A 23,738-nucleotide genomic window follows, 5' to 3' on the forward strand; every position below is an offset into this window, starting at 1 on the left:
CATGCGACTTGTATGATGCCAACAAAGTGTTTCCATTGCAGTCCTGCGAAATACAGCTATTCCCATACGGGTGAAAAAACTTTTTAGCAAAAGAATTCAAATTTTTTCAAAACTGCTGTGTTTCCAATAAGTGAATGTATTTTTTGTACTTTCAATTTGTGCAATGTTACGGTCAACGGATTCGTAGCTATTGTGGCTACCAGGGCCATCTGTGTGGTGAAGCTCTAAGACAGATTGTCTCACAAGAATGTAAATAGGCTGATGGGGGAGAAAAAAAAAAAAAGGGAAAGCCACAGAGGAGCAAATCATTATCTGCTCACATGTTGCCATTCTCTGCTTGATACCAGGACAGGCTTGGGGGTTGCTACATGAAAAAAGGAGTCCTGATAATATTTAACCAGTGGAGATCCATCATCAGTCTGGACCTTCTCCCCCCGCATCATTAGTCCTCACCCCCAGTTTTAGGCCTATTGTCATTCAGACTGATGCTCCTTTTCAGCCTGTATTCAATATTTTTGGCCCATTGTTCCACATTGCATGCCTCCTCCGAGATACATTACTTTTCCCACTCGGCGGTGAAAGGAGAGCAACAACGGCCAGAAAAGGAACTTCATATGTTATAGTGTCAGGGCTAACAAAAACGTCAAAAGTCTGGCTTTTTGCATGCATTCTCAAACACAAACTCCAGGCAGACCGTCTCTTTCTCCTCCTTTTCTCGCAGACATGTTTTTTTTTTGTCTCAGTCCATATCCTCACACATACACATGCACATCCATGTAAGCAATGACCCGGTGGGCTTTAGTGGGCTCTTTGAATGAAAAAGAGAAGTCATTTATCCGACTCATCTTTGCTGCACCTTGCAGCACCTTTTAAAAACACTTTTTATTCCTCGCTAAGGCTAAAGCTGCAGCTCACTGACAGCATGATGGAGAGCCTCATTCTGACTCCCTTAATTCCTTTGTCTCCTCCTCTCACACTCTCTCTCTCTCTCTTTCTCTCTCTCTCTACTGTCTCTAGAGCTGTTTCTGTCCCTCCATCGGAGCTGCCAAAAGGCTCCTGAAAAAACGTCAAGCTAAGCGTCAGTGGTTTTGTAAGAAAGTTGTGTGTTTGTGCAGATTTATGGATGCGGCTCGTTGACAATGAACACAAATGATCTTTCGAGTCAATATTCAGTCTTTTCTTAACTTTTAATCACTGAGAAATGATATTCTATTTTGAGGTAGGCTCAGTTTAATCAAATGAAGACGTAAAGTTCATTATTTGCTGCCATAGTGAAATCTGACAATCAAAATTTGAAGAAAAAAATGGAGCAGATTTATTCAGTGGAGGAAAAAAAAGTTGATTTGGTGTGTGGTGAACCATTTGTGTTGCTTTGGTAACATTTTATATCGTTATGCTGTTGAAAGCCCCAGTGACACCTCACTAGTGCTCTGGCAGAGTCCAACAGGAATCACTCAAAATATCCTGGGAATATTGGAAATATTCACATTAATAACAGTTTTCAGGATATATCTACATATTTATCAGGCAAACCTGTTTAAAGTATTTGCAAAAACAGGCCAGCGTATTTACGTTTGTAATGGTAGGATTTTTCTAACCGGGAAAGTTTTTGGCAAACTGAAGATCATTGTGAGAAATACTTACAAGTGCAGAAAAAAATCATTTCTACAGAAAATGGTAATGTCTAGTCAGGGAATTCTTAATAGATTCAAAATGTTCAAAAATCTATTTCAATTTTTATAAAATTATATTTTGAATAATTCTTTAACATTTATTTTTTAACAAAAAGCAAGGCAGCCTAGCTAACCTAACACTGGCAATTCAAGTTACAGAATTTAATTATTTTTTTTCCAGAAAAACTGATTGAATTTGATACATGATGGAACCTAATAGAATTGCTTTAAATGAATGTTTTATTTTTTAGTCATGAATTAAACAGAATCGCTAGGATGAACAGAAAAATTATTTTCTGGATTCAAAATCCTTTCTGAATCGAATTGTGACCCTGAAGAAAAAAAAATCGGATTCAAATCACTGAACACCGAAAGATTCACATCTCTACAAATGATGCTGCTGCAATAAACTATCCACCTACCCAACGTTTCTTTTTTTTTTTTTACAAATGCTTCTTCTCTCCACGCCCCAACAACTCTGTCCAGGTCTGCATTTGATATTTGTGTGTGTGGTACATAAAGAAGAAATGGTGCATATTTCAGAAGGAAGCCCAGCCACGTGTCTGGCTGCAACGGCCTGACAAGAGGAGCGTTTGCTCGGGGGTCAGTGTGTTTGTACACTGGAGTAGTTTCTATGCACTCGGGCAGACGTTAACACTAACACCTCTAAACCTGCTTGGCCAGCAGCCGGCCTCTCTCCCTCACCCCGCCTCAGTGCGCGGATCATCACTGCCATCTTTCCCTCCCTCCTAATGCTTTTTCTCCTCTGAGCAGAAAATCGCTTCGGATCGTTTGCCGACTCGCGGCAAATTGAATAATTTTGTTATTCTAACCTGCAGCATATACTTGCTAATGTTCGGCTGTGCTTAAACGGACTGATGAAGTGGAGTTGCTTATGCTTTCTGAATGGGCCACGTGTAATACTTGAGCGATATAAGAGGCTGCTGTTTTCTGCGTTAAAAACCATTAAGAGCACTTTAGTAGAGGAAAAGCAGTCCTGAGGTTAGATGACCAGCTTTAATGCGGTAAATGCTGGTCCACCAAATAAAACAGCAGAAATGATCCACTGAAAGGGTGTGAGCTCATCCCACTTCACGCATTGTGTAACCGCCACACATGTTGACACCGATTTTGCAATAATACTTGTGTCAACTTTAACCCAATGGAAAGAGACAGTATAACGTACAGTAAAGGGGTGTTAACAAAATGCACTCAGAACTGATGGTTTCTACACTTCCCCTTACTTGATGCAACTTCCCTATGTTGCAAAACCAGTGGCAGTCATACGTTTGATATGTGCATGCAGATTGGCGTGCCTGTCGCCGCAGTGCCCTTAATATGGACGTCAGCAAACGTCTTGATAACGACGCTAGCGAGTCCGGGACCGTCCGTGCTTTTGGGAATTTGTCCGATTTGATCATAAACACCTAAATTAAAAAGCACAAGTACACCTACATCGACAGGGATGTTGTTGAAAAGTTTTGTTTTTCCACCAGCACATCAATTTGAAGAGAAAATATTCAGTATTCAACCCAGAGTGATGTATTTAAAGTTTTTATTTCCAGTAGTTTTGAAGTTGTCATCAATAGCGAAAGGATTTTTGTCACAGAAATGTTTTATCGGGGCTCACAGAATCATGGAGAAGCCTGCTGACTGGACAGTTTTCCGTCGACATTCTCAGCAAGGAAGGACAGTCATAGATGGTCATTGCTATGAATATCATATTCACCGAATATCATATGTGAGCATATTAATGTAGGGTTAAGTAGACAGAACGTGGCAGAAGCAGATGTGCAGGCTTCCTGAATACCTCAGCAGAGCTTCCATGTCACGCTGCATTATTGCAGCAATTCATGCAAAACCCCCATCCACATATTGAGTGCATGAACTGTACAGTACATGGACATTCTGTACAGTAGGCTGACATTTCTATATCAGAATCACAAACAGAAAAAAGCATAACAAATTTTAAAAAATAGCAACTCTTGGGGAAAAAAAGTATATTAAAATAAATATATACAGTATATATATATATATATATATTAGAAACAAGAAAAACGGTGATTGTTCAGGGTTTGGATGAATTTGTGGTATTCAGGGAAACAAGGGGAAGTGCTTTTTAGTCTGCTTGTTCTCATCTTTATTGCCCTGAAACATATATTAATGTATTCAAATTTAGGGATGTACCGGCATAAATATTTGGCCCAATGTCAATATATTGATAGTAATACTGCTGTTACAACTGATTACCAATATTTACAGATATTACATATATTTCCCTTCTGACATCATAAGATGACAACCCCACTTTGTTGCTTCTCTTTTTCAGTGAAACGCCCCACAATCCTTTGCTGCGTCACTATCACATGACCACAACACCCTCCGGAAACGCACACAGCAAAATACGGAAATCAATATTACATCCTAGTATTATTTACCAGATTGATACAATATGTTAAAAAATGACTAATATTAATCAATACCAATGCTAATACCAATTTATTGTGCATCACAAAAATATAATAATTTAAATGGTCTTATATGACGTACCAAATTTCACAGAACCTGTATTTCTATTATTTTTTTATTACCTATAAGCAATAAACATTTAAACTCAATCCCTCAGATGCACCTGCAACACATGCTGAAGCTGACAGTTTCCTCTATGTGAAAACCAAACCCTCATCCGAGAGCCGCTAAGGTTTATCCAACACTAGAGATGGCAGTACAGAGGCAAAGACACTGGCTGTATAATAATAATTCATAAAGGACAGAAAGTGACAGTTAACGGGAGTGTGTCATAGGACACTAAAGCTTCATCCATCCATCCATCCAGTCAAGCATCCTCATTCATCCCGTCTCGCTCCCCTCCTCACTGCACTCGGAGGGGTTCAGATAAAGGATAATGGATCTGCTGACATTCATCTGTCCTAAATAGAAATTCACATTAAATAACCTGTTAAGTATGAGCGAGCACGCAAACAGTCAAAAACACCCAGTCGCATAGGGAAAACGATACAACACAATAAAAGACAACCATGCCACCATAAATGTCCGTGAAGCTGCTGCCTTTTGCTTTTTCAACTGTATTTCACAATAGGTTTACATCAATATTCCTCCTGGAGTGGCACATAAAGTGGTCAACTAACCAGCAAAAGCAGATAACTGGAAATAATTTGCATGTCTAGCGGCCACCGAACGCACATCCGCTCGTGTTGAAAAAAGGTGGGTGAACCGAAAAGCAACCAATACCCGTCTGGCTGCTGCAGGCGAATGTTGGCGGCGTGTCCGGGAATTTCCATCTTTATGGTGGCAATGCTTAAAACAGTGTGCCGCCACACTGTCAGCACACTACCAAACACTGTGGTGTTTTTCACATGGTAAAACACTACAGTGGAGGCATCATGCTGTGGGGTGAAATCAGGTTTAAAGCTTGATACGGGGCTGGATCTTCACCTTAGAGTAGGACAACAACCCAAAGCTTAAATCCAATGGAGAATCTGTAGAGGAATCTGAAAATTGCTGTTTACAACAAGGAAGAATGTGCAAACAGATCTGGCGAGATTCTTGTGGCTTTACATGCAGGTAGCACAATGCACTGCTTCGGTGGTGCACAACAACACGAATGCATGCCAACCATGTATCATTTTCCTCTCACTTCACAAGTCTACACCGCATGGTGTTGGTTTCTCACAGAAATTTCCAATAAAAGTCATTTTAGCTTGTGGTTTTTAATGTGACAAAATGTAAAGTGGCTCCAGAGGTGTGAATGCTTTTACAAGGCAATGTGGTTTTGCTTGATGGAAAAAAAAAAAAAAAAATCAGTGAGTATTAATGTGCAAAGCCACAGATCTGACAAGATGCAATGAATGTGGCGTTGAAACATAAGCCGATTGAGTGTTGAAATAATCAGCGAGAGCAGCGGCGGCTCGCATTCCTGCTTTTCACGTCCCGGCTGTTTCAGGCGCTTCCCCCCAGCGACGCAAATCCCACCATCAGCTGCATGCAGGTGCACGATCATTCCAGCAAAGAGATAACAAAGGGCCGCGGCCACCTCTCTATCTCTCTACTGTGGTGTGTGTGCCAAAAACCCAGTCATCTGGCAAAAGAGCTGAGCGGTACACATCAACAAGGGTGTGTTCAGCGACCTACAGTAAAGCCACACAATATCGCTCACCCACGGGCAAAATCAGTGACATTAATGTTTAAAGGCCAGAGTTTCACCCACAAAAGAACAAAAAAAAAAGTATTTAGATTTTGCTTTTCTTTGTCATATTTTCTAAAATTGTTTATTTCTCTTGGCTTGTAGATAGGTATAGAATAAGAGCATCTAGAATGAGAGTTCCATGTGTTCCACTGGATACAGTTAAGATCTAGAGCAGTACGGTGTGATGTAGCTGCGAGTATTCAACCACACTGTTAACCAAGAGTCAGGTCGCAGCATACAAGAGTGACACTACATGAAAACAAACACACTGACTGTCATGCTCATTCAGAATTTATATTGCAACACAATATTACATATATAAACCAACGGTGTTTTCACGTCTGATAGTCCGGGAGGCTCAGTTCAATTGGGGACCAAAATTGCAACATTTGTTTTGATGAACCGTGTCAAACGAACCAAACCCTTTGAAAAATCTGTTTACCTCCTCGCCTGTGGTGGCGCTGCACTAAGAACCCCTGAAGGAAACGACACATAAACCTCTAAACAAGATGGAAAAATGCTGTTTTTGGTACTAAAACCATCAACAGAACCTATACTTCTAAATGACAGTAGCTGTAGAATCAAATTGTGGCAACAATAAATATCTGCTTGTTTTAGATGCTAGGTACTCAATCCAAATAACCCTAGCAACAGTATATTAATGTATCACTTTCAAAGAGACAATTCATATCTGCTTAAATGATCAGTATCAGTATCAGTATCTGGAAAAATGGAATCCAGAACATCCCAACCATCAGCAATGTATACTTATACTTTTTAGGAGGGGATGCGTTGGTTGCAAGTTACTTCTATAAAAGTGGGCTGTTTTATTCATACCAATATTGAATAACATATGAGGATTAAAAAGGTACTTTTTAAATAGACGGCATTTCTAATTACCTGCCTTCAAGGCCATTTGGCCAAGCTAACTGAGGTATAAGCCCTAATTTTTTGAAGTGCATATAGATATGAATGCGGGTGTATACGCAGTTCTAAGAAATGGTAAAAAAAAAAGAAAGATACAAATAGAAAGAACTCTATGGCTACTGTGGTCCTTAGCCATTCATCAGGACATTAGCTAATGTCCTTAAAGCAGTCATGAAAGGATTGGTTTGTTTTGTATTTTGGAATGTGAGCAAAAAAGTTTCAGCGAGGATTCAAAGGGAACATTGCTAGCAGGGTAACCAATGCAATTATAAAAGTACCTCACTCTGTAGTAAATATAATTAGGCTCCAAAATTATCTTTTGAGGAGGAGAGTACTTAATTCCAAGAACTGAACAAGAGACAAGATTTCAGGAATAATGGCCCATAATGGCACCGCACATCTGTGTACGCACAAATGCAGCTCATCTTTTCTACTTCTTAGATACGTTATTGAATTTGTACCATTATTAGAGCAGGAGCTTGAATTAAAAATGGACAGGAGAACAATTTTCCCCATTACAACAATTTTCTTTGCTTTCAAAACTCTTGGGCAACAAAATTATTTTCTCAATTACATGTGATAGAGAAACAGGTCCAACATGCTTTGTACAACGAAAACAAAAATGTTCTCCACATTTGAAACATTTGAAAAGGAAGACATAATTTTGTAGGTAATTTCTACATCTATTTATCTATTTTTTCTGGAACAGTAATAGCGCCTATGTGAAAACTGTTTCAAACTGAGGGTAGAGATTAGCTGCCATCTCGATTTGACGATTTTTGTTGTTTTTCTTCAGTGTCTTTACCTAACCCTCTTATTTGTTTTCATTCTTTGGTTTAGTCAACTGAAGAAATCCACAGCGTAATCAACTTAACTTCTTTGCCTTCTGCCATGCCAAGCCGCCATGAGGTTTACTGGTCACACGACTACTTTCTTGGCTTACGGTGAAGCCGATGGGAGCTTTGCCAGCCAGTGACGACGAAACACCAGCTGCTTTTAGTGCTAGTATGCACTAGCTACAGTATTCCATAATGTACTTGTACAAAACTGCCTTATGGACAACATCTATTAGTAGAGAAAAGTCAAAGCATTGAGCAATCTGTTTACCTCCTCACCAGTGGGGGCGCTGCAGCAAGAACCACTGAAGAAAGTGACAAAAGTTTCTGGGGAAGACATGAGCGCAACCTCTTTATTGAAATGTAAACAAATGGGCTGGCGTCGGATATTAGTGGCTGGAGGATTTATCTTTTGTCTTTGGCAAAAGAGTACAAGCTTTTTCTCTAGCTAGCCCTAGCATTTGTTTTGGCTGTATTTACCCAGAACGCCCTGCGCTGTAGTCCACTTTCTGCTTTTGGAGCGTTCTCCGGTCTGCTGGAATTCACATATGCATTCAAACCACACCAGAGTTCACTTTTACCGAACTGAGACCTGGGTTTAGAGGCGCACCAGGGATCGTGTTTTTGGATCAGAGTTCGGTTGTACATTCACGCCTCCCTAAACGAACCGGACTTTCTAGGCAAACAAACTGGAGTTGGATTTAAAGAAGAGTAAACAGGGCTGGGTAAATGTGCCCCAAGCATGACAACAGAAACCCATGGCGGGGACAAATACTTTTTCACAGTGGTGCATACTGAAGCCCAGTTGAAGCCAAGTGATATGTGACAGTTTCCTTCTTCCTCTTAGGCTGTTTTGTTTTTTTTTATTACATTTTCTGTGCCATTAACTTCTGTTGCGATGGATTGTAGAACAGCTTGTTCGCAGGCTCGTGCTTCCAGCTGATCAATATTTCTCATGCACCAGCTTCGCCACGTTATATAAATGCACAAGGATGACAACACCGGCCATTAACTAAGCTTCAGGATGGAGGGAAGGAATGCTGTGGGAAGAGGAAGGAGGTGTCAGTGAGGCTCCTGCACATATATTTTCCCTTTTCTCTCTTCACTTTCATTACCTCTCCTCTGTACATTCTCTATTTTCTGACCTTTGCTTTTTCCCCTTTAATCCTGCTGTCTGACCCACTTCTCTGCTCTCTGAAGTTACGGTGAATATCCAGTTCCTCTTCTCTTCCCCATCACCCCCTCTGCTCAGACCCATCCTGCTTGGTCCCTGTCTCTCTTTTGGGGGGTAGTTCAGTGCCAGTTTTATTTGCGTAATTTACATCTCCTTTGACAGCCTTCTATGCCCCCTCCACCTCCTCACTATAGCCCTTAGGTTTTACAGCCTCCAGACCTCGTAAAACACCCTTTCTTTGTGATGAGAAAAGGAGTGAAGGGGAACGCGACTGGCTGAGTTGCAATCCAGAGAAAGCTGATGGTAAAAAAAAAAACAAAAAAAACCTAAAACACATGGTCAGTTCTGTTAGCTTCCTGGCTTGCTATTTGTTACTGTGTGTTTTGGACACACACTTCTATACTCATAAGGGCCAACTTGTGGAGCCAAGTCATTTTTAAGCTTTTAAAGTTGATTTTACTAGTTAGGTATCTAGGTGATGGGTAATTTTAAAGTTGGAATCAGGCCTCCAGTTGTTATGACTAAGGACATGTGAAATATTTAAAATTAAGTAAATAATGCAAAAAAAAAAAAAAAGAATAGGTACAAAATCATGTAAAACCTCACCATTATCCAGGGCCGGAGTGGGCCCTTGGGCTTGAGCCAAGGTGCGGGCCCTATTTAATCATCGTTATAAAAATTTTATATATATATTCACACACACACACCCCTACATACACATATATGCATACATGCATACATACAGTACATACATACATATCCCTGATTTCCTTCCCTTTGGGTGGTCGGCATTTGTCCGTGACTTACTTGTGGAACCGATCTTATCCACAAACCTTATCTACCTACAAGGTAACAAAAATCAGAAACTGTCCACCATGATTGAGGGTTGATGGACAGTCCCAACCACCAGGTCTTCTCTCCATGCAAGGTTTACAACAGTCACTCCATGATTGCCAAATTTTTTGCTATATTTTGAACACACACGCACAAAAGAATTTCAGCAAGTCAGATTTTTAAAGATCGTGACCGGCCAGAGAATTGTTTCTGATGTTTGTAAAGATGTTCCGATGCTTTAAAATTAACATCCATATTCCCTGCTTCTTGCTCAACCCAGTAACTATGGCAACCAGTGACAGTTTAAAAGCCCACTGAGGCTTTCTGCAGTCCACCTTCTGAATATGAAATGAAACTATGACATCACAATGTGACATGACAATAAAACTCCAAAAGCAGAATTCTGACATCACCAGTGATTATATAAGTTCCTCACATCTATCTACTTTCATCACGACCTTTTAGCAGCCGTTGTTGATACGTTCCTCTTGAGAGTTTATTGAGCAGTTCACAGTAAGATCTTCAACTTTGTTTGGTGAACATTTCTTTTGGAGATCGACATCAAACTTAACTTGAAATCTTTACTGAGTTTTTAAAGAAGTGATTTATCTTAGAACCTGAAACAAGCAAAGGTTACAATGCAGTCCAACCAGCCTAGAGTTGAAGAGGTTGAATTCGACAACATTGTCGAAAGCGAATTACAGCCACCCAAGCCACCCAAGCACAAGAAGAAGAAGGTGTCATTTGCAGTCTGGTGGGAGCTGCACGCAGCTGAGGAGCTAAAGATTTCTGCTGAAAATATCCAACAGCAGGACCCTTCACTGGTGGTTGAAAATGGATCGATTGCCAAAGCAAAGGAGACAGTGGATCACAAAGGGGACAGACCGACACCTGAGAGTGAGACCAATGAGAAGAACCAGGTACCATTTAAAACCTGGTCGGAGGAACACGTCCCCATTGACCAAGAGATTTCTGCAGGAAATATTGAAAAGCAGAACGATTCACTGCTCAGTGAAGAAGAGTCCATCACTAGAGTGCAGGAGACAATCAATATAGCAGAGAAGGAACAGCCCTCTAAGTCTGAGGAACAGCCACCAACCACCAGGCGCAACAAGAGGAAAAAGATACCATTTCATATCTGGTTGGAGAAACATGCCCCTGCTGATCTAAGGATTTCATCTGAAGGTACTGGAACGGAAAACGTTTCACCAGTTACTGAAAAAGCATCGATCTCCGTACTGCAGGAGACAATCAATGTTGCAGAGAAGGAAGAGTCCTTTAAGTCTTGCACTGAAAATGTTGATAAGCAAGACACTTCTCTGACTGAAGAGGAAAGTGATCAGGAAGATTCCTTGAAAAAGGAGATACGTGCCGAGGAAACACCACTGGTCACTGAACAGGATTTCATCTCCAAAACACAGGAGACACTGGATCAGCAAGAGGAGGAACAGCCTTCTAAGTCTGAGGAACAGCCACCAACCACCAGGCGCCACAAGAAGAAAAAGATACCGTTTCAAATCTGGTTGGAGAAACATGCCCCCACTGATCTAAGGATTTCATCTGAAGGTACTGGAACGGAAGATGTTTCACCAGTTACCGAAAAAGCATCGATCTCCGTACTGCAGGAGACAATCGATCTAGCAGAGAAGGAAGAGTCCTTTAAGTCTTGCTCTGAAAATGTTGATAAGCAAGACACTTCTCTGACTGAAGAGGAAAGTGATCAGGCTGTTTCCTTAAAAAAGGAGATTTGCGCCGAGGAAACACCACTGGTCACTGAACAAGATTTCATCTCCAAAACACAGGAGACACTGGATCAGCAAGAGGAGGAACAGCCACCAACCACCAGGCGCCACAAGAAGAAAAAGATACCGTTTCATATCTGGTTGGAGAAACATGCCCCCACTGATCTAAGGATTTCATCTGAAGGTACTGGAACGGAAGATGTTTCACCAGTTACTGAAAAATCATCGATCTCCGTACTGCAGGAGACAATCAATGTAGCAGAGAAGGAAGAGTCCTTTAAGTCTTGCCCAGAAAATGTTGATAAGCAAGACACTTCTCTGACTGAAGAAGGTGATCAGGAAGATTCCTTGAAAAAGGAGATTTGTACAGAAGAACCTGTGATTTTTACAACACAGCTGGTCACCAAAAAGAAATCCATCTTGAAATCACAGAAGAAAGTGGATCAAAAAGGGGAGAAACAGACATCAAAGACAAAGCGCATCAAGAAGACGCCACTATTATGGAAATCTTTCCCCGAGTCAGACGCTTGTGTAGATCTAACGTTTTTGACACAAGATAGTGACGTCAATAACGATCCTCTGCCAGAAAAACCAAGTTATCAGTCAACTTTGCCCAGCAGAGGAAAGAAAACATTTTGGAAAGTGCTCCCTGAATCAGAACCTCGCATTGACCTAAATTTCTTTGCTGAACATATCGAAGGGCAAGATGTTTCAGTTCCGGCAAAACACGGTGAACAGGTAGCTTCCTTGGAAAATCAGTGTTATTCCAAGGACACTGTGATTTCCACAACAAGTCAAGCAGAGTGTTTGTGTCAGGCCAAATCGAAGGAACCTGAATTGGGAAATATCGAACTACAGAAATACTTAATGAGACAACTTGATGAGATGTTCGACATAAATCGTAAACTAAGTGCTAAACTCAAATACCAGAACGATCTGTTGAAGAAAGTATTCTCAGAGCAAAGACAAAACAGGAAGTCAACGGGGTGGGGCCACGTGTGGGTTGAGTGATTGGTGGGAATTTAAAAAGAGCTTCTGATGTTGTTAATTGGACATTTTAGATAATATTAAAAAGCAAAGACATCAGTACTCATGTTCATCCATTGTAAGATTTTTATTTCTAATTCTAAACAGAAAATAAGACAACCACATTTATTAATTAAAGGGAGATTTAGAAAAAGAAAATGTAAACAACATGGAACAAAAAGAGCCTTTTAGAAGTTTAAACCTATACAAATTGGGGAAAATTTAGAAAACTATTTCTCTTTCTGGGAAAGATATATCTATATCTAAATATATCTATCTATCTAGAACCTAGATAGATAGATAAATTTAGATCGATCTATCTATCTGTCTAGATATAGAAATATATATATATATATATATATATATATATATATATGCATATATATATATATATTTCTATATAAATCAGAAATATAGATTTAGATATCCATCTATATATCTAAATCTCTCTCTCTCTCTCTATATATATATATATCTACATATATATAGATCTCCGTCTATATACCTATGTATATGTATGTATATATAATCTACACATCTATATCTGTAGCTCTATCTGTAATCCATAAATCTATAGATCTATATATCCATATACCTATATATATATATATCTGATTTATAAATAAATCAGAAATATAGATTTAGATATCTATCTATATATCTAAATATATATATATATATATAGAGAGAGATCTAGATATATAGATATATCTATCTACATAGATCCATCTACCTAGATGAAGAAATATATATCTATATAGATATACATACATATATATATATATATATATATACAGATGGATCTATATGTGTATATAGATCTATCTGCTTATATATCTATGTATATATAATCTACACATCTATATCTATAGATATCTCTCTATATATACAGTATATAGTGTAGATATAAATATATATATATATATATATATATATATCTCTTTCTCTCTCTCTCTCTCTCACTCTCTCTCTCTCTCTCTATATATATATATATATATATATATATATATAATCTACACATCTATATCCATAAATATATATACAGTATATGTATATATATATTTACATACATACAGGGGTGCCGCTAGGACTCTTGGGCCCCATGACAAAAACTTAGATAAGGCCCCCTACAGCATAGGACAGAGCAAGGGGAGGGAGGATGAGCAGCACCACATGAGATTGTGATTGACAGCAGTAAAACTCTCCTGTCTCTGATTGGTTGTTTCTAGATAGCACTGGAAGAAGGCAGAGGAAATAGATTTTTCATAGATTATCTCTCATGCTGAACTGTCACAATATAATGGCAGTTTTAACAAATATTTTAAAAAATATTTTTTTTAATAAAAGTTACATACTGCAGGTTTAATTTCACTCAGGAGAGGACAGGTCAGGAGGGACGTGAGTTAGAGCTGCTGCTGACTGACTCACCTGTTGTTAAGTGGTAAAAGGTTCAGGGACAAATTCAATATATGAATATATTCATAATTTCTTGTCTTAATTCATTAACTGCTAGTGACATAGAAGCAAACAGTCTGTAGCTAAGCTAACTATGCTAAATTGTTGACAATCTCACAGTCTAACCACCTCGGAGAAAAACTGGGTTACAAATAGACACTCTTGTCTCTTTCTCTCTCAATTTTTTTTGAAAACCTGATTTTCTAAAAAAAGTTTTAGTAACAAAATAACAGCCACAGTCGTTCTTGTCTTCTACTGACTGCTGCTGAACATCGTCACCGTCAAGCAGGAAGTAACCATTTCACGCAGATCCAGGGAGTTCAGTGCAAATATGGATGTGTGCTTTTTGGTCTGGGAGTGCTAACATTTAATTTTTACTCATAAAAACAATATGATAAATTTTGTAATTGACAGGGACCCATTTTATGTAATTTATATATAAAAAAAATAATATGGAGGGTGCCCTGTTGGTCAGGGGCCCCTGGAATTGTCCCCTATACGGCGCCCCTGCCTATCACACTCCGTCTTGCCATTTTTTGAGCAGGAAGCCAATATTCCTGGTGACCATAGATGAAGGTTTGGCTATTTTTGTAAGCGTGGAATATTTCTGCTCTTTTTCCTCAAACACAGCACTCTAACGTTTCCTCAAGTGTCAAAATCTTATTTTACCACCAAAAATAAGGTGAGATAAGGCCTTTAACAAAGGGGCAATGAACAGCAGCAGTGTTTTTCCAGTTTCCACATCATGCATATTTCTAAACTGTGACATTCATCTTTGTTGCAAAAAAAAAAGAAAAAAAAGAAAAAGTATTAGTTAAAGGAGGGGCGTGGTTGTGTTACTCTATCCTGCATGCAGAAAATGATGCGATTTTGCTGGCATCTCTATCAAGAGGAACTTACACTGTAGAGAAAATACAACTGAAGACGACTGACTTTTTAAAACCCTGGCATGCCTTGACACCAACCAGCTGATGCTTACTCCTGAACCAGGGCAATTTGAGGATTGGTTTCTTTACCCAACAAGCTTTAGTACATCCACGGATTAGGCATTAATCCATTAGCCGTCATGTGCTCACGGTATACTCAGTAAGTTGGCCTTCAGGGTTGAAGGTTAAATGGTAGTGCCATTATTAGCTGGCATGGACTACTAATACACCCGCAGAACTGCAGAAATCTGTCTAAATTCAGGTACTACTGACACACACTGGGTTAAGCTCCATTTAAGGCCAAAGCGCACATTCAACTGCTGCATACTCATATTCCCATTCCATACTTTTAAACAATGTAGCTAAACCACTCTGCATCAGCTTATTTGTCTTGGTCGTTACAAATTAAAGCAATAAAACATTAAGGTTAAATATGCATAAAAATGAACTAAATCTGATCATTTAACTATACCTGTTCGAACTAAAAAAAAAAAGCGATCTGTTCAACAACAACCACATTTTCTTACAGCAAATTATTAGTAATTTGGAGGATGTTGTCTGTTGCTTTGACAACCAATAGTTGAAATCGATATTTTGGTTGTCACAGCAACACAAAAAGGCAGGTAGAAGCTGATGCATAACACCTGAGTGTAGCTCTCCGTCTCTGCCCCCCCACCCGACCTTCTTCAAATTAAACCAAATTGGTGTCAGACGTTTGTGCAGCAAAAATTTCCAATTTAAAGAAATTAATAAATGTTTCCAGGGGTCAAAGGTCAACCAGCCCCACCACATTTAGAAAATCAAACTAAATATGGTGTCAGTCAACTGCGCCACGTTTGTGCAGCAACAATATTCAGTTGTCCATAGCCGAGTTGACTGACACAAAATTTGTTTGATTTTGTAAATATGGGGGTACATTTGATGACCTCTGCAAACATTTATTAATATCTTTAAAACGACAGCAGCACAAAAATATTTTTGCTGCACAAACATTTGGCACCAATTTAGTTTTATTTGAAGAAGGTGGAGGGTCGGCTTCACTTAGGTATGCATAATTTGTTAGAAAAAGTCACAGACAAACCAAGCGAAACTTCCAGGAAGCAAACTTCAAAATTAAATGGGAAGAGTGTAGGCAGCTATTTTAGAGAGAAACCATCAAAAGAGGGTCAATGCTCCTGTTCCGGAGAAGAAAGCAAACCAGAGAAAAGGGGAGCATGGGAGACTAAGACAAAGAGGTAATGAGGGGAGGAGATCAGCGAGACTCTGCATCTCAATGAGAGAAAAACCACAGATGAGGGAAGATTTCATGGAGGGGGGAAAAGAAAAAGAAAAAAGGAGATGACAACACACCTCTTTGAATAAACAGTCAGAACGCTTACTTAGAGGAATCAAAAAGGTGTTAAATGGGATAAACAAAGTCAGAAATACATAATCCCAATCTCCTTCATTTATTCGGGTGACTGACTGTCACTGGTGCTGTTTGAGAGGGCGAGGTAACAGCAGGAACCTCTGACTTAAACACAGCCAAGCAAACCCTCACCACCAAACAGCAGCAGAGTGTGGAGAACGTAGAAAGTTTAAGGATGGAGTCATGGGGAACAATGACCCCCAGTGGCTGCTGTTATGCTTCTAGAGAGTGCTGTGTGCATGTGTGTGTGCGTGTGTGTAAGAGGAACTAATTAGGAGAGTTTGGTCAGTCAGCCTCTCAAAGTTCACAGCAGCAGAATGGTAAACAAGCCCTCTTGAGCATCTTATTCAACAACATAACACGCACTCGTGGAAACACGCATACACACACCACCACCATCAACAACAACTTCTGCCTGAGCACGCCAGCGCACGACGTGCCCTCTCGCATACAAACACTCGGTTTCTCTCCGTCTATCGCTGGGCGCGCTGGCCTCCGTTCTTTGCCGTTTGTTTCTGTGGTTTTATGAATGACTGACAGAATTACTGGAAGTGAAACAAAGATGGTGTGAACTGTGATGCAGGGCAGCAGAGGCATGGAGGAGGGGCAGAGGGATGCCACTGTAAAGTCACCGCAGTTTGAGAACGAAAGAAGACAAGCCAGCGGCCCGGCAAAGACGTGATTAGAGAGCGTGAGCATGCGCCGTGCCGTGAACGCCATCTGCTCTGGTTTTGCGCGCTAAAAAAAGAGAGAAAGAGAAAGAGCAGAGTCAGAAGACATGGACACGTTTACCACTTTAAGCAGTTTTTTTGATTGGGGAACTCAAACTGCTTTTAATTTAAGCTAAATTGTTGGCTTAATTAGATGTTAAAAACAGGAATTCGTGGTACGGATATGTAAATCTAACCACCTAATGCATGTCCTCTCTTCATTTAGGTCACACATGTGTAATAACAAAAGCCAACTACCTCTTTTTGACTGAATCCATGTTTCCTGCAACTAAATGTCACCATCATGTAAAATGTCAGCTCTATTCAATTTTACTCTTTAGATATAAGTATTCAGTAGGGCTGACCTCTGCACCATTCCAGAAGCCCAACCTTGCTCTGTTTTATCCATCCCAAAACCAGTTTTCAAATGTCTGGAGCACCGAACTATGGGTATGCTATATTAACCTGTTATAGACAAGTTTCTGCCTTTTTGAAGAAAGGCGTTTATGGTCAGACGAGAAGTTGAATTTCTTCCATTTCAGCCAGCTGTCGTTAGCCAGTGGATGTCAGCACAGCACATCTAATCCAGCTTTACGAAGTCGATGTCTTTTGCGTACTGCCTGAAGCACTGACGGCACATATTGAGTCCGTATTTACGGATCAGGCCATGTCTGTTTGAACACACTCGGCAGGAGCGGGATCCCTGACCGAATTTTCTCGGGTGACTCCAGAAGAGCTGCTGATGGCCCATCTTGTCTCTTCTCGCTCGAGTGTCGGAAAGGTGAGGCTTTTAAATTAAGACAACTACACCAGCTAACAAGCATGGTGGTGAGAGGATTATGCTGAGGATCTTTTTGTCAACAGTGGGGCTCCTGAAGCAGACAAAGCTTCTGGATTACAGTGGGCTCTTGGTATTATAGACTTATGGACTACAACCCCAACAAATAGCTAAAATCAGCAAATATCTCATCTAAAAAGGCTTAGAAGTGCCTATCTTAATAGTTCAAATGCCAAATATACCTTAATATGCATCAATGCATTCAGTGGAAACCATCTTGTCACTACTGCAGAAGGTAACATCTACACTCTTCCTCATGAGTGGCGCTTCTTGATTGGCTACTTTACAAATGCCGGCCATTAGCACATCAGTAGCATTGCTGCTAGGCACTTCAGCTTCTCAAGGTGCATTATTTGTTTCTAATCTGTTGAATTCTGTGAGTAGGCTAATTTTCTGGGAATTATTTGGAGTTACGTTCCACAGGAAAATCCGTGAATACGCAAAATGTGGAACCGGAAATAGTTGGAGGTCCACTTAGCCTCCAAACTCTTCTACTTCATTTAAAAAAAAAAGCCAAGAGGGTTGAAAACTGGAAAAAATAAGGTGTTCCAAATGGACAATGGTCCCAAACACAGACAGAAATCAGGTTTCTGTCTGTGTTTGGCTCCTAAGGTCCTGAATTTAACTCTTAAAAACTTACAATGACTAAAATACAGAAACCAGCCAATTTCATAGAACTCTACCTTTTCTGACAAAACAAGTGATTAAACATTGTCAGAATTATACCAGCTTGTTGGCCACTGGAACACAGATCTGGTAGAAAAAGTGCATGCATGTAAGCCTACACGTGATTTCCGACCAATGTAGATAAGTGAAAGCCTACAATAAGTTTGGAAAAAGAACGGTTCAAATTCATCACTGTGAGCCTGAAGTAAAAAACTTTCAAGTTGATGAAGAGAGTATAAACCTCTGACTGGTACTGTTTGAATGTGGCGCTACACATGTTCATTTTAGATTCTTTTTTCCATCCATCATAAAGCAAAAATCTCAACAATTAAGTTTTTTTTTAAACAGCTTTAGTCAGATTTTCTTAGAAATGGCCATCCCAGCAGAGCCATTTTTATGAAACACACAACATTTTATGAACTGCACATTGTCAGGAAAAAAAACAAAACCTTTCATCCTCCTACTACTTCCTGTCGTCTTTGTCGTGGTTTTCGCTAGTAGTAACTCGTGATGTGAAAAAAGTGTTTCCATTGCAGTTTTGCTAAATACATCTACGGAAGAAAAACCACCTCATCCTGGACCAAAAACTTATCGAAACTGCCTTGTTTCCATTAAGTACATTTATTTTTGTATTTCCACTTTGCATATTTCTATGGTTAATGGAAATGCAGCTAGTGTCAGTTCTAGCATCCATATATACACACAGGCTATATACTGTTAGCCTGTGTGTATATATGGATGGCAGCATGTCTGGGTAACCATGGAGCTGAGGAAATCATGGAGTAATGGGTTAGAATGACGTTAATGGCCAGTGTGAGGCCTTGAGACCAGCAGCAGGAGAGTTAATGTGTGTGTATTTGATTCAAAGGCCAGGCCCAGTCAGACGGCAGAGTGACCCTATCCTGATGGCCGCGGTGCCCATGGAGAGGGCCAAATGTGATTGGTGGGTAGGTCGCCTGACACATGTGCATGCCGACTCTCCAGCAGCATGTGGAGAACCCCTCTGGGCAGTGATGAGATGCGTCCGGATTGGTCCAGGCGTGACACCAAGTAAAAGGTGCAGTGTGCGGAAAAACAGTCCAAAGCGGGTGGCGTTCGCCTCAGCTTGTGTGTTATTTCTGATTCACACGGCGCAGAGACAGAGAGAGAGATGGAGAAGGAGGAGTAGGGACGGGGGAGGGAAACGAGAGAGCCCCCGCTGACACTCTCTGTGGGCTAACACTGAAAGCTTGTTTGGGGGCATTAAATCTTAATGCACGTTCAACACTGGAGAGGAGAAGGAGAAAATGAGAGAGCGAAAGCGAGAGGGTGGAGGGAGAACGCGAAAACTAGAGGGGTTGGTGTTAGGAGACGATTCAGAAAAGAAGAAGAGAGGGAATAGACGGGAGAGGGAGAAAAACACAGAGGGGAACTCCTGAGGGGAAGGAAGGATAGAGCAAGAGAGGAGCAAAGTCTTCCACTTCAAGTCCACAAGAGGATAGCTTTAAGATGCCCGAAAAAACCCAGCACAGCTCCATATCTTGCCAGTTAAGCCACTATGTACTAATGAATCCTTCAAAGCTGCAGTATATAACTTTAATAAGTAAGGTTTTTTTTTTTACATATATAATCGCAGATAATCTGTGAAAAAATGAAAAAAAAAAAAAAAGAAATCGAGCACCTCTGTCGTCTCCCTGTGCTAACTAGAAACAACCAAACAGAGCCAGTGGACAGTCTTAGCAATGTCAATCACACTCTCTTTCCCACCCTTTGCTCTCTGCTACGCTGCAGCTAGCATGTCATGAATATTAAGGCAAGTTAGCAATAGCATCGATGTTGGAAGATAAACGGTATTCCTGGAATGGTAGCAGAGAGTACATGAGGATGACTGACAGCGCTAAGCCCCTCCTCCTGGCTCTGACTGGTTGTTTTTGGTGCATTTCTTCAGACAGCAATCGTAGCTCAGGGAGGAGGCGGAGGACATCAATCTTTTCACAGATTATCCGTCACAGAACACACTGTTACGACATGGCGACATGTAAAAAAAACAAAACCATTATTTCTAAAAGTTATATACTACAGCTTTAAGTGCTTCTCCTCCTTTTTCAGTCGTTCCATCAACTCCTGTTCCTCCTCCCAGGTGTGGCTGCAAACCTTCACTCCTATCTTTGACTGCAGGTGAAGAGCACACTGCATACTCCGGTTCATTCTGCTCCTTTATCCATTTTTTTCTCTGTTTTCTTCTACCCCTACCCAGCCCTCCAACCACCAAACCCCCAAACCACTCCTTTTTTTTACTCTGCCTCTCTCGGCTGAGTGATAAACGCTGTCTGGTGGTCATAAATCCAGAGGGAGCCCTGACAGGCGTCCCAATAAAGTGCTCTATTTTCTCCCTGTTTGGTGGGTTTGTCAGGGGCCCAGAGGAAGTGAGATAACATTAGAAGGAGGAGCTGGTGCTGGAGGAGGGTATGAGGGGGAGAGAGATGCAATTTCATCAGCGGTGTAGACACACACACACACACACACACACACACACACACACACACACACACACACACACACACACACACAGAAGCACTTCTAAACAAACAGTGGGGATAAACGCGTGGAGAGATTTGAAACGAGTGATTCATGACACGAGTGGCGGACATGCTCACACCGCAGGATCGTCGGGGAAAATGTCGGCGTGTGAGATGCGGGAAAACAGATTGTCTTCCTTCTCTCTGCTGCCAGCAACACAAACAAAGGCAACAGAAACCTCAACCACCGAGGAGCTGTAACATCCGTTGTGCAGCACATACAATGCTTTGTTGCAATTATATTTCATAGGATGCCCCATCCATTTCTTACAATGTGAATGAATCCTATTATGACTCAAGCATATTAGTGCTTCCATGTCAAATTGTGGCTATTACAAGACAACGTTTAGGTCTTTTGGTGTTAATTGTGTTGGGGCCCTGAGAGGAAAAAGATGGGCCAAGTTTAATTTTTATTATGGTCCGCTATCCAACAACCAACCACTCTTTTAACCTTGCTCAGCCCTGACAGGTGACTGAATCATTTGGAAACTCAAATCTCATCTGTTTTAACAGAGGCTGCGAGAGGGCGAGAGAGAGCCAGACTTTCAGAAGACAACAGAAAAGCAGAAGGGAATACAGACAAGTGGTTGTTTTATCCTTTTGAGCTGCTAACCTCTGTTATGGAATATGCTAGATTTGGAATCCTTGGTAGTAATTAAAAAAACCCAACAACAAACACAATATTAATGATTCTAGAGTTAATACAAACACCTGGGTTTAGGGCAGCACTTCTCAATTCCAGTCGTCAGGCCCCCCTGCTCTGCATGTTTAAGATGTACCTCTATTCCAGAACAGCTGATTGAAATGATTGCATGACCATCAAGTGCTGCAGAAGCCTGTTAATCACCCACATATTCAATCCAGATGTGTGGCAGAAGGGAAACACCTAAAACATGTAGGGCAGGGGGGGCGTGAGGACCGGAATTGAGAAACGCTGGTTTAGGGGCAGACTGGGTTTCCCTTCTGGATCTGTTACCACACAAATCAATCAGAAATAACCAGAAGACAATGAATGGAAGTTTAAATGGATGCTCTAAAGTACACTGCAATCACTGTCGAGGAACTACAAGGCTAGTTGGTGCAAACAACAAAATCATAAAACCCCCCTTGACTATATTAATATAGTCGTTTTTTGGCAGTACATGCTACATTGTTGCTCTTAAAGTCCCTCTCTGATTCAGGGCAAGTTCTCCTAACTCCAATTAACACCTTTAGGATGTTTTCACATCTTGGTAGACTCGGTTCGATTAGGGACCAAAATTGCATCATTTGTTCTATTTTCAGTTGGTGTGGTTCGCTTTCACACTGCAAATTCAAATAAATCAAGCCCTTTGATAAACCTGTTCACCTCCTCTCCTGTGGTGGAGCTCTACCAAAAACCACTGAAGAAAACAACGCAAAAACCTCTGAAGAAGAAGACACAGAGAGCAACCACCTTCTTCAAGAAGTGTAAACAATCGGGTGACGTGAGATTTGAGCAGTTGTAGGATTTCCCTTTTGTCTTTGGCAAAAGACCACAAGCCATTTCTCCGGCTAGCGCTGGACTGGTGCATTGGTTTTGACTAAATCTACCCAGAATACCCTGCACTCTGGTCCATTTCCTGATTTTGAAGGGGTCTTCGGTCCGCTTGGCATATTCATTCAAACTGCACTAGAGTTCACTTCAACCGAATTGAGACCTAGGCCTGTAGCCGGAGCAGTGTTTGCTTTTTTGGTCCGCATCAGACTTTGATTACGCATTCACCCCTTCTGAAACATGGAACTGGACGTTCCATGCAAATGAACAATAGTTCTAACTAAACTAACACCCTCAGATTTTTGGGAAATTAACCCAGAAGCAAGACCATGTCGCAGCTCTGAAGGCTAAATATTAGTGCCTCATGAAGCCTTTCCCCCAGAAAACAAGGCACCAACACATCAATCGAACTTTGGTTAGGGAAAATGTGGGGCAAATGGCACCAGTTCTAGGTGAGTGCTGTATGTGGCGTCGCATGGGAAGGTGCAAAGGTTTGTGGCTATTGCCTGTGTTTTTCCAGTTAAATAATGTCAGCAGCAACAGCACCATAGGGCAAATGCTGCTGCAATAAGCTGGAAAAAGCACAATGCACACACAGATTTGCACTGCTAATACTGAGCTTTTGGGATTTCAGGAGGATCATAGCACATTTTTTTCCACAAGTTAACTCAAATCAGCTTGTAAACAAGAGTTTGGACATTTTTTTTCCCTCAAGTTTGCGTTGCCAAAACAATAATTCACAGACTGAGGCTGCTTGATGCATTCCCTCTGGGTGATCATAAATACATGACACCAACCTTGGATTTCCATTTTTAAGGACCGACAACAGATAGTCAATTATTTAACTGGACTTCCACCTCGTCGTCCTCCTCACTCAGTTCTCCTCAGTGCCTGTCTCGTAAACCTGTAAAATTGTTATTCAGTCCAACATGCCTTTCACCTGTCTCCTCTTCTTGCCACACACTTCAAGCCTGTCGCTCTCTCACACGCTAGGATTTCACTCCTGACCCATTTCTCCCCGACGCACTCACAAACCTCTTTCTCCACCTCTTTTATCTTTTCTTCTCTGACTGATGGCTGCGAGACTGTACTCGAGCGCTGCAGGCCAAGGCTGAGTTTACACTACGCTGAACACAATGGCATTAAAACAGACAAGTCTGTGTGTGTGTGTGTGTGTTTGTGCGTTTATTCAGTATGCAGCTAATGAAGAAATTTCACTCTGAGGAAGAACAGACATAAGGA

General features: G+C 40.8%; 2 protein-coding genes across 3 annotated transcripts in view; both read right to left on the reverse strand.

The window, feature by feature from the left end:
* The window catches only part of raraa (retinoic acid receptor, alpha a), a 187,197-nt gene that overhangs the window by 66,299 nt on the left and 97,160 nt on the right, over positions 1 to 23,738 (reverse strand). The gene's annotated exons all lie outside the window — the stretch shown is intronic.
* On the reverse strand, positions 17,435 to 17,710 carry LOC114150469 (40S ribosomal protein S29-like). The gene has a single exon (XM_028026873.1). The coding sequence runs from the start codon at positions 17,667 to 17,669 to the stop codon at positions 17,499 to 17,501; it is 171 nt and encodes a 56-aa protein (XP_027882674.1). The 5' UTR covers positions 17,670 to 17,710; the 3' UTR covers positions 17,435 to 17,498.

The sequence above is a fragment of the Xiphophorus couchianus genome, chromosome 9 (assembly GCF_001444195.1).
Source record: "Xiphophorus couchianus chromosome 9, X_couchianus-1.0, whole genome shotgun sequence".
In the NCBI taxonomy this organism is placed as follows: domain Eukaryota; kingdom Metazoa; phylum Chordata; class Actinopteri; order Cyprinodontiformes; family Poeciliidae; genus Xiphophorus; species Xiphophorus couchianus.